At 34.5% G+C, this 11,011-nt stretch overlaps 1 protein-coding gene across 3 annotated transcripts; it reads right to left on the reverse strand.

Annotated features, from left to right (window-relative positions):
- Positions 1–331: 331 nt before the first annotated feature.
- Positions 332–10,064, reverse strand: LOC103485900 (flavin mononucleotide hydrolase 1, chloroplatic-like). 3 transcript variants are annotated; one of them, XM_008443657.3, is made up of 7 exons: positions 9,599–10,064; positions 8,097–8,172; positions 7,040–7,091; positions 6,166–6,280; positions 6,018–6,088; positions 1,763–1,850; positions 332–766 (listed from the first exon to the last, which is right to left on the reverse strand). In XM_008443657.3, exons 1-7 carry the CDS (start codon positions 9,886–9,888, stop codon positions 640–642), a joined length of 819 nt encoding a protein of 272 aa, XP_008441879.1. In that variant the 5' UTR covers positions 9,889–10,064; the 3' UTR covers positions 332–639. The 3 variants fall into 3 exon arrangements, with proteins under 3 accessions (XP_008441879.1, XP_008441880.1, XP_008441881.1); XM_008443658.3 differs by having other exon boundaries at positions 332–777; positions 9,599–10,027; XM_008443659.3 differs by lacking the exon at positions 332–766 and adding an exon at positions 5,686–5,759 and having other exon boundaries at positions 9,599–10,033.
- Between the last annotated feature and the right edge of the window lie 947 nt (positions 10,065–11,011).

Raw genomic sequence — 11,011 nt, forward strand, 5'->3', positions numbered from 1 at the left:
AATTGCCTAGTAGCATTGTTAAATATTGTTTAATTTCAAGATGATTCTAAAACCTAGCCAAATATAAAAATGTAGCTTTTCTTCCCCAAAATTAAACCCATCTCAATCAAATTAATTTAAACTGAGTTAATAAACATAAAATTATCTGACAAATAAAATAAAATAAAGTGAAAAATTAGCCAAACCTCAAATCATAGATACTTAAACAGATACCCAACCTTCATTTTAAAGTTCGGACCAAAGTTTTCAATTTCCCTTTCCAAACAAAACACCAAGTAAAGCAATATTTTCAGCCAGTGTAACTATAAAAATCATCAAAAGAGTACGGTAATATTCTGAAAAGATAATGTTGACATTGCTTCCACATTAATTATGTCCTATCAAACCTAATTGGTATAGTCCCTGCTAAGTCTGCTCATAATTTGAATAGATTACAGATTAATGTTTTATTTTTTATTTTTTATTTTTTAATCTTCAACAGTAAAAAGAATCCCCAGCTGGAACAATATCAAGAACAGCATTCCAACTTAACATGAAGATCAATGGAATTAAAAGAAATATGAGTTTTATTCATTTAAAAAATGGAAAAAGGAAATGAACCTTGCCGAACATGTTCTGCAGATATATATAGATGTTGATTTAAGGCGAGCTTGTATCAGGTGAAATATCAAGTCCTAGAAGACAGAGATCCTTTAATAGTAAATCTGCATTTTTGAAATGGAGGCCATTGATGCCAACTTCTTTTGCAGCTTCTACATTCTTCTTTCTGCAAGTAAACTTGTAAATGGAAAGAGTGGGTGACCATTTCATAAAGGTTAAGAATTCATGCTTATTTACTAATCTTTTTCTTTGTTGCTAGTATGATTTAATAAAAGGTTTTAAAATCCTAACCAAACTTTGACAGTTAAAAGAAAGAAAAAAAAGGTTCAAATTTTTGCTTTGGCTTTTACAATTGGATTAAGATTTCAATTTGTTTAGTAAAAACAGTTTTAAAAAACTAAGGAAATCTAGCTATGGGTAATTTTATAACCTTTTTTTTTTCCTATAAAGCACAGAAGAAAGAGATGAAGTTCTTATATCCCTTTTTTACTCAATCCAACGACTTGATGGGATGTTATTCAATTGCTTCTTCATTTTCATGAAAACATTCCTCAAGCAGGGCAATTTATAAGTGACTAAATCCTGGCAACAGGCATTCTTCTATGCAAGAAGGAAACTTCGACGCAATAAAGAAATTTATATTAGGAAGAGTACGCTAAAGCAGTTACTTTGCTATGTGCCATAGAATAAAAAGTAATTTGTATCATAGTAAATCTCTAATCTTAAGATCTTATCGAATTGAATGAATCAATTGAAATCTTCCTACTTGAACAAGAAGCCTACATGTGCCTATCTATCCTCTGAAGATCCAAATTTCAGATAAACAATCAAAAGTTTAAAAACCTAGTTTTCAAGTCCATTTAGTTGGCTAATAGTCTAATGCATATAACATTCATCTCCTCAGGCAACTCCATTCAATCGATTTCTCTGATGTTCTGCTGCCTAAACAACAAAATTCCACAGCCTATAGTTTTTCGTTTCTTGCATGGAAAAGACCTACCCCACTTTGTCAACATCCAACAACAGAACAGGAAAGTGACCATACGTACGTGGGATAGATTTCCGATATATTACTTGATATCGATATAATAATAAAAAATTGGTAAAATGTCTAAAGTTTTCCAATCATATTTGATTTCAATTACAATTCAATAAGTCGAACCTGTCATCAACGAAAATACAGTTAGCTGGTTCAACTTTGAGATGTCTCAAGGCTTCCAAGTAGAACTCAGGATCCGGCTTCCTCTTTCCTGAAACATATGGAAAACAGGCTCTTTTGAAACAAATATTTTGATCTTATTAAGCTAAATGTGGCTTCTTTGTAAATTACACCTGAAAACTTCTACAATTACTCGTCATTTAAAATTCTCTTGTTTATGAATTACCAAATACCAATAGCAATGAAATTAATAGGGGCAGCACAAAAGGTAAGTTCTCTGTTATCTCTCCTCCCTCTCCCCCGTCCTCTTCCCCTTGCGACTCTCTTAGTTTTCAGTTTTCCGGCAAGTAAGTTAGAAATGGAGGTGGAAAGATGCAGAATTCTGGACTCTCCCTACAGTATTTGGTTCGGGAATGAGTTATTCCAAGTTGAAGATGAGGAAGCAAAAAAAAAAAAAAACACTACCTTTATCTAGCTCCCAACTCTGCTGGTTCCAAGAGGCTATTGAAGATCTATGTCAACAATCAGAAAAGCAGTACTTTTACAAGAAGAAAAGGTAAAATAGCATAGCTGAAGCCTCAAAGTTCAAAGTAGAGAAAGGGTGGGCATTTAAGACGCAACTTATGGCCTAGAACAGGAGGAAGATCATTCATACATATTCTATCAGGCAAAGAAGAAAAGGGATGGCGAACTTTCAAAAAATGTTGGAAAGCTTCAAATCCAAGCATGATTATTCAGCATGGTTGTCAGCACAGATCAAGCTGAAAAGCAGTCACTCTGAAGCCTTTGGCCATCCACAAGATAAGACAAAGGTTAGTTATGCGGACAAATTTAAGTAGAATAAGATCTCCCCTTTTTTGGACATGGAAAAATAGAGCAATCACCAACAGTAGGTTATCAAGAATCCAAAGGTCTTCCAAACAGATTTCAACAACCTTTGGGTGGTCACACGTCTTTTTGAGTTCAATAGCTGGGTCAATATTAAAGAAGTCTACAAACTGCCTTCCAATTGGGGGTCACCATCAATCCGTTGTTTGCAGAGAATGCTCTAATTGATATTGATCAATGATCTTTGGATGAAGTGGTAAAGCAACCTGGGAAATGGCAGAATATTGGTGCCTTCCACTTAAAATTAGAAAAATGGGACAAGTTAATTCATAGCAAACCTTTGTATGCAAGAGGATATGGTGCATTGATCTCGATTAAGAATCTACCTCTAGACTCCTGGAATATTCAAACCTTTGAAACTATTGGGGCCTACTTAGGGGGCTTATTAGACATATCCATGGAAATTTTGTTAATGTATGAGAAGCTAATATTCAAGTTAAAGAGAATTTGTGTAGGTTCATTCCAGTAACACTTGAAATCAATGATGAGAAAAGAGGAAATATTTTTTTGAACTTCGGCGATGTTCATTAAATGATTGGTTTGAGTTTCTCCTACCAGAGAGGATGCGTGCACAATACACCAGAAATCCTTTTATCCAGTCAGAAAAATTCAACCAGTTGAAACTTCACAAGCCTGAATTTGCTCCACTGGAGCCAGAGAAGGTAAACTCAAAAGTTATTGTGAATTCACAGCTGGAATCTGAAAAGATGCAATTAAAGAATAGAGAGAAAGCTGTCTTGGGCTCCTCAATTTTCTTAATTGGGGAAAGCCAGTCAATGCTTTGCAATCCTAAAGAAGGGTTAGATTCTTTGGTACAGCCACCTGACACTACTAAGGAAATCAAGCCATTGGGGAAGTCAAGCATTAACTCCTTCCCTCCAAAAGGCATAATCAATGCCCATACAACTGTAAGGCCCACTAAGACACCCAGTTTATGCTACAACCTTTCCATTTTTGGGGGGAACACTGAAGCCAAGGTCGAAGGGGTGCATCTAAAGAGGAAAGAGAATTCTTTGGCTACTACCTCTTTATTGCCCATCAAGAATCCAAGAGTCTTTCAGTGTAACTACTCAGATTTATTCCTATCGGCTAATTGCCAAAATTCTGCTGCCCCAAATTCCGCTGTTAGAAGGTTCCTCTCTCCTGTGTCTTCAGCACCGGTTGCCCCTTCTACAAAGGCTGAGTCAGTGCCCATTGCAGCTCCTACTAAAAGCCTCAAGCCTCTCCTCTTCATCTGCGTATTTACCTTCTTCATCTCAAGTGTCTTTGGCTAGTTCCGGTCCAAGAGGTACTTCCAAAAAGCATAAAAAATCAAAGAAACCCCTGCTTCCCTTGAAGACGTTTCCCAAGCATTTTGTTAGAAGGAGACCGAAGGATCTCTTAAAAAAGACTGTTGTTAGGAGAAAGATGTTGTCATCTCAAATTCCTCAAAATTCTCATTTTTTAATGGTAAAAGACACTCTCAAGGCCAAACTTCATCAATTTCAATTAGGACACGTATCCTAAATTCAAAAAAAAGTTCCTCCAAAGCACGTTTGATTTTAGATCAAAAACCCGACTCTTTGGAGGTTAATTGTACACAAATCCAAGCTCCTTTTCTTTCAACCAGATCAGCCCCTCAGAGATCTATTTTTTCCCTACCTTCCTCAAAAGTAAAATTGTTGAGAAGCTTCCCTTGCCAGTCTCCAGGCCCTCCATCTAAAAAGAAAGGTTAGAAATGTGATTTCAGATTTTGACTCACATTTCTTCTTGACTCTCCTTTTAGTGTGAGAAGCTAAATGAGTTAGAGGAACTTTCTTTGAAGGACCCCTTACCGATCTAAACGACTTGTTTCAGAATGAAGATTTGAATGATGGAAACCAGACCTCTGGAAACCCCTCTCAACCTAAGCATTGCAAAATTCCAGCCCATTTAAAGTCAGATAGTAGAAAATGCAAATTAGTTTTCATTTGAGATCTGATTTCAGCCACCTTTGATCCAATAATTGAGTGCTTTGTAAGCTTTCAAGGCTGCAGATAAAGTGTTGGGATTCAAGTCTCTGGAACCCTTAAATTAGAACTAGTTCCCTCATATTCAAGAAAGAGAAATTTTTTCTAATTAATGTTGTTAGCTTAAAAGTTTTAGCATTTTGGATGTTTTGTCTTCGTCATCATGATTTTTAGTGGACGGCAATGATCTTTGAAAAAAAAATTATTTGGGTTAGATAGTTTTGAAGCAACCGATTGCCTCTTCTTGGTTTTCCCTTCTCCTTTCAAATTGAAACATGTGGAATTCAAAATTTCAATCTGGGGCGCTTTTCATCAAAGTGTTTATATTTTCTTTGTATTATGCTCTTTACTAATGTCTTAACTCTCTGTTGCTTTGGTTCTTTCGTTGTTTCTTCTTTGTGATCATTTGGTCATTTTCCCTTTTGTTTTGCCAGGTTCATCTTTGTTTGGATAACTTTGTCTTTTTCATATTTTGCTTTTAGTATATTACTTTTGTACTTCAAGCATCAGTCTCATTTATTATTAATAAAGAGGCTTGACTCCGTTTAAAAAATTCTTTTGTTGAGAAGCTTCCTTACAATTTTGCTCGTATCATATGTTTATGAGTTGTATTTGAATTTGTTGGTTTGGGAGTTAGATTCAGTGGTGGATCCAGAAATTTTATTGATGGGCTTTATATAGACTAGTAAAAATAATGTGGAAAAAAATGTAACTAGTAAGGCTTGAACCTAGGTTTAGAGGAGGTTGAGGGACATTTTATCCACTAGGCTAACTTCTGAACTTGATATTAATTCAGTTTTTTATATAAATGTAATATAAAGAGCATAAAGTTGAGGGAGGCTCTGGGTCTATGCTAAATTCACCCGTGGTTAGATTTACACCTAAAGTAGAGTTTTAACATTGGTAAATATTTTAATTTGAGAAGTTAATGTCTTTATAAAAATAAAAACATTGTTGTTGTTCCTATCAAGTATCAACTAGGAACTTTTACCGACTAAAATTTTGAAAATAGACTTTTTTTAGTACAACTACGGAGATGAAGAATTGAACCTCCGGCCTTTAGAGAAGAATATGATGCCAATACCACGGAGCCAAGGTGATTTTGACAACTTTGAAAAATAGGACTGCAAATAGGAAATCCAACGTGTAATTTGGTAAACCAGCCAATGTTATGAGTAGGTATAATAGCCTATGTTGATAAGCTAATCAGGTTTAACCTGAAATTATATGAACCTCAGATTTAGAAGTATCGACCTTCTCATCTCACCAGATAAAACATCCATACACCCATTACGTGCACAATCAAAATAGAGAAAATAAAGATGATATGCAATATAGCAGAAGGGTAATGATGAAAACTCAAGGTAATATTTCGAGATTACCGTTTTTACAAGAGCAGAATGTCCATGATAGATATTTCGAGATTTTCAACTTCTCCTCGATCATTTCATACCTGCCAAATCAAATAACAGAAGTTGATGGGGCAGTTAATCAGATGAAATAACATGGTATAATTTTTTTCCCACGAACCAAATAGGGTAGTTTGTGAAGGCATGCATTTCATAGTTTTCCTCTTTAAGAGCAATTAGCAATTCTTCAATGCCTTCTAGGAAAGAGTAACCGCTTATCATACAGCTTTTGAGGCCTGGAATGATGGATAAAGAAAGTTAATACGAACCAAAAAGAGGGAAGAGCACATAGTTCCATTGGCCAAAATTCAGAAAAAATAAAATGTCATAAGCAGAGGAAGAAAACTAATTTCAATACTTGGAATTGCTGAACTGGTAATCTTCCTAGATCAACAGCATCTGGAGAAATGTAATACTGGTAAAAGTAAATTTATTATCATCAGCACTGGTCAGCCAATGTGTTTTAAAAGTACATAATAGTACCAAAATAGAAGCATAAAACCCAAAATTAATGAGTTAAGCAATCGATTTGTTTTCCAGTATTTTGAAGGAGGCATGTCAGTTGTACATGATAACTACATGTGGTTGTATTTTCTGTTCGTATCTTATCTTTTTCTCTCCTTTTGGAGTATGCATTTTTTAATCCTTTGTTCTCTTTTCTTAGGTAAGAGACATTTCATTGCGATAAATGAAATCTGGGGAGAACCCCAAATACAACATAAGGAAGTGCCACTTGCTAACAAGAAAAGATAAGCTATAATGAGTGAAACGGTGCTTTAATCCTTTATTCCTTTTCTAACATCATTGAGGAGTTGTTTCTTGTTTGAAAAAAAAAAAAGGTGGAAGATAGTGCAATCTTTTTTCAGTATGTTACGCTATGAAGTGAAGAGAAATTTTAGAGTTTGACCTTCAAAAGGATTTGATATTGGATTAAAGCCTAAGAATTAAATAAAATCGGAAATTAGAATGAAAAAATAGGGAGAAAATGGGCAAACCTTCAAAATCTATCGGTCGTTCATCTTTAAAGAATCTCTTTTCCAGTTCTGCCTTGAAGAAAACAACAATTTATAGAAAAATAAGTCAGACATTAAGCACTATGAAATAAAATGTTATAAAAGAAGAATATGTGCTTTTAAGGAAAAAGTATTGCACTTTATTTCTTATAAATATGCCCCCTTCATTTTCTCAACCAATCAACTAAGTGAACATTAAAGAGCGCTAATGTTATTTCATGTTTAATAAACAAGCAATGGAAAAGAATGAAAGGGAAGAGAAGGCACCCCATTGGCAATCTAAATTATATATACACATTTGATAAGAAACAAAGAAACGTTCAAGGAATTTCGACTATTGTAATCATAATGAAATGGAAATGTGGAACGCCACTCCTTAGAAGGTGAGTGCTTATGAAAGTATGAAAAACTGACAATGACAGTCCCCTCCAGGTGCAGGTTTTTGGAACCTAGCTGAAAAGAGTCCCTATCTTTAGTCACTTTGGGCTAAAGTAATTAGGATTTCTAGAAATTGTCTTGCCCCTTTTACAACAAGTGGTCAGGTTCTCTCACTCAATAAAGGTTCACATCTCCACCAGAATCGGGCCAGCTCATTGTTAAGGAAATCAATTGAGACTCAAAGAATTCTAAAAAATTAATAGATCAAGTCTTCAGGGCTTTAGAGTTCGTTCAATTAACATGCCTAACTCCAAGTCCCCTTGCTAGATCAAATAATAAAGCTCCATTAAATAAATAAACTTATCACTTCAATAAATAGTCTTGCATCTGTAAAATAGTCTCAGAAAAATTTTCTTTTAGCGGACAGCACAGGACTAATAAAGTTGAACAGTAAATGGGGATTTACAGTTAGGAGTAAGATTTCAAATTCTTATGGTATATTCTACATTTCCCTTCCCTTCAAATTTATTTTTTCTCTTTCCAACTTCTCTTTTTATTCACATTATCTAGTATATGTATAACTTGAAGGTTCTTATATCACCCATAAAATGGTAAATTAGCCAAATCTTGGGAACATAGGCTAATAAAAAGATAGACATACCTCATCAATCAAACCCTTCTCAAATTCTATCCATACAGTTGGATCTTTGAGTTCAAGTAGTTCCTCCATGGGCATTCTGAGCAGTGAATTCCGATGCAATTAACTTATCAAAATTAAACACTAATTTTCTAAAAAAATAAAGAAGTCAGATAGTAGTAGAAACTACAACTCACTTTTTTTACACGGTTCATTTTTTATTTCTGTTTTTTTTATCTATTCATGTAAAACAATAACTATAAGTTTACTCAGAAAATAAATAGGAGCCCCAAGGGATTGATATATCTGCTGGCAGTTTTTCATATTTTTTTAAACCTATAAAAATGAAGTTATATATTCATTGGCATTGAATTGACATCTCATCTCATGAAGCAACCAACAACTTTATGATTTGAGGTGGGATTTTGGCCTACTTTGAAACATTGCAGGGAGACCTTTGTTCAAGAAGTTAGACAGGGTATCCAGTTGCCTCTTCACCCTTCCATCTACTTGAAGTTGAGAAAAACTACATTTCCTCATAAGGCCAACAAGGACATAGATGCTAAAATTCAAACAAATGAAACATAAAAGAGAAGTTAAAAGAAAACAAGCAATCCCCCTTTGCAGAAAGCAAGTAGGACCGCATAGTGTGGTCAAGTTTTCTTCTCTTCTGAAAGCTAAAGCTAAACTAGAGAAACAGGTTGTAACCATGAGAGTCACAAAGTAGAAGAGAATAAACACTTCAGAAAAGGACAACGAAAGTTATTTCCATTCACGCCACCTTATAACACAAGACAAGAATACTACCGGAGGATGTTTGACTCACAATTTTAACAAGTGGACAAATGAAGTTTGATTTCAAAGTTTGAATGTCTATATAATATATATTGAACACACCCACTCCAAGTCCCAAACTTTGTTGATGATCCCACATTAGAAAAATCAAGGGACCTCACAATTTTTATAAGATAAATAGGCTATTCCTCATATTTCTAATTGACTTTGAGATGAAACCTTGTGTTCGTTAATATGGTATCAAAGCCTCTCAAATGGTTATTCAATCCAAAAACAAAAGTTTAGATCAGATCCAAGAGTGGTAAACCTAAGGAAGCACCATCTTGAGGGGCATGTTGAGAATCCCATATAGGAAAATTCAAAGGACCTCATAATTGTTATAACCACCGTTAGAGACATCAATATTGTTTCTTATTAAGCTCACCTGAAGATTGAAAAATGTGACCTTTGAGTAAGTGTTACAATACTCAGATTAAAGAAATTAAATTTGGTTGAGCAACCTATGCTTGGATCCCAAATTCTTAGCTTGTAAAAGTTATATCGATATGTTAACCGAGTTTAATTGGTAAAATGTTTAATACACAGTAGCCAGAGTTACACAAGCAAACCATTGACACCCGTATAACTTCCAACTAAGTTTGATACTACTCTCAATTTTGCTATTCATCCTGATACCATATTTTCCAACAAAGTAATTCCCACTAAAAAAGAAAAAAGTAAAGACAAAGCACCTGAAAAAAGCGGGAACGTCATCATAGAAAGGATCACGAACGAGGGTATCCATGATGTCAAAGAGCAGAACAGGAAGCTTCCTAGAGGTGTTATCAACACCAGCAGAGCTGCGACCAGTAGCCATTGAAAGAGAAGAGGAGAAGAGTTTGGTATAGGCAATAACGTCAGTATTGTTGGTGATAATGCTTGTTTGGTTGAAATTGGACACCACTTTTGATGGATTGAAAGAGGAAGGTCTGATTGAGGAGAAGGAAACAAGAGGTGGGTTTGGGTTGAAGAGAGAAGCCATTAAAATTGGTTGAATGGGCAGAAGCACGGCAGCGCCAAGACCATGGCCCCTTCGCTTGCAAGTCAAATCTGATGCGAACGGGATTTTGGTTTGGCGGGTCGTTTTCAGCAATTCTTATCCTTCAATTTAATTTTATATTCTTGGAAGGACAGAATCTCTCTAATTTTCAATAGTCTGACTTTTTATTTTTTTTATTTTTATCTTTTATTTCTTTTATTTTTATCTTTTATTTCTTTTTTCAAACGCGATAATCTGACTTCTGACGTGACTTCTTTAATTATTGAGAAAAAATATTACTTTTATTGTAAAAATAACACTAACATACACATTAGAAAAAGGATAATATATAAAACTATAGTATTATTCGGCTTCTTGATATTATGTTTCAGTATATTTGATAGGAAACTTTCTTAAATATAACATATTTACTGTATGTAACAAAGTCTATAAAATTAGTCATTTTTTAAATATTTCAGATTTGTCTTTCTATCATTTTTTTTCCTCTCTGCGATTTTTTCCATTTCTTCCGTCTTTCTTTTTTCTTTCTTTTAGATTTGAGTAACCAAATCTATTTCTTTATATCGTCTTTCTTGTTTTTCTCTCTTTTTAGGTGTGTGCATGTCTTCTTCTTTCTTCTTTTTCATTTTTTTTCATTCACTGCATGCATCGTATCGTCTTTGTTCTTTTGTTTTTTTCGTTGTTTAGATTAGGTAACCAAATCTAAAGGATGATGTACGAAGAATCTTGAAAAATTGGTTAAACATTTTAATTATGGTAATCAAAACTAAAAGCTTGCATATAAAGAATATTGAAAAAAAATCGTTTATATTAAATTTTGAAAAAAAAAATCGTTTAGATTTGGCCTAGCTAAATCTAAACGATTGTGTAGCAAAATCTAAAAAATCATCTACCAAATTTTGAAAAAAAAATCATTTAGGGCCCGTTTGGGGTTAGGGTTGGGACTGTGGGCTTAGGTTAGCCCAACCCTAACCCCGTTTGGGCCGGAGGTTAAGGAAACAGGGTTTCCTTAACCTGATTTCGTCTCCCGCAAACATTCGACGATTTTGTCTTCCCCATTTTCGTTAATCCGGTTTCGGCGTTCCCCTCAATCCGACGATAGATC

The sequence above is a fragment of the Cucumis melo genome, chromosome 5, assembly GCF_025177605.1.
Source record: "Cucumis melo cultivar AY chromosome 5, USDA_Cmelo_AY_1.0, whole genome shotgun sequence".
Lineage (NCBI taxonomy): Eukaryota > Viridiplantae > Streptophyta > Magnoliopsida > Cucurbitales > Cucurbitaceae > Cucumis > Cucumis melo.

What these genes read in the sequence shown, in the direction of transcription:
- LOC103485900 (XM_008443657.3), bottom strand. Translation starts at nt 9,888, where the DNA reads ATGGCTTCTCTCTTCAACCCAAACCCACCTCTTGTTTCCTTCTCCTCA. An exon ending in GACGTTCCCGCTTTTTTCAG is followed by an intron (nt 8,173 to 9,598) that starts GTGCTTTGTCTT and finishes TTCACTGCTCAG; the next exon opens with AATGCCCATGGAGGAACTAC. An exon ending in ATTCTGCTCTTGTAAAAACG is followed by an intron (nt 1,851 to 6,017) that starts GTAATCTCGAAA and finishes CATATGTTTCAG; the next exon opens with GAAAGAGGAAGCCGGATCCT.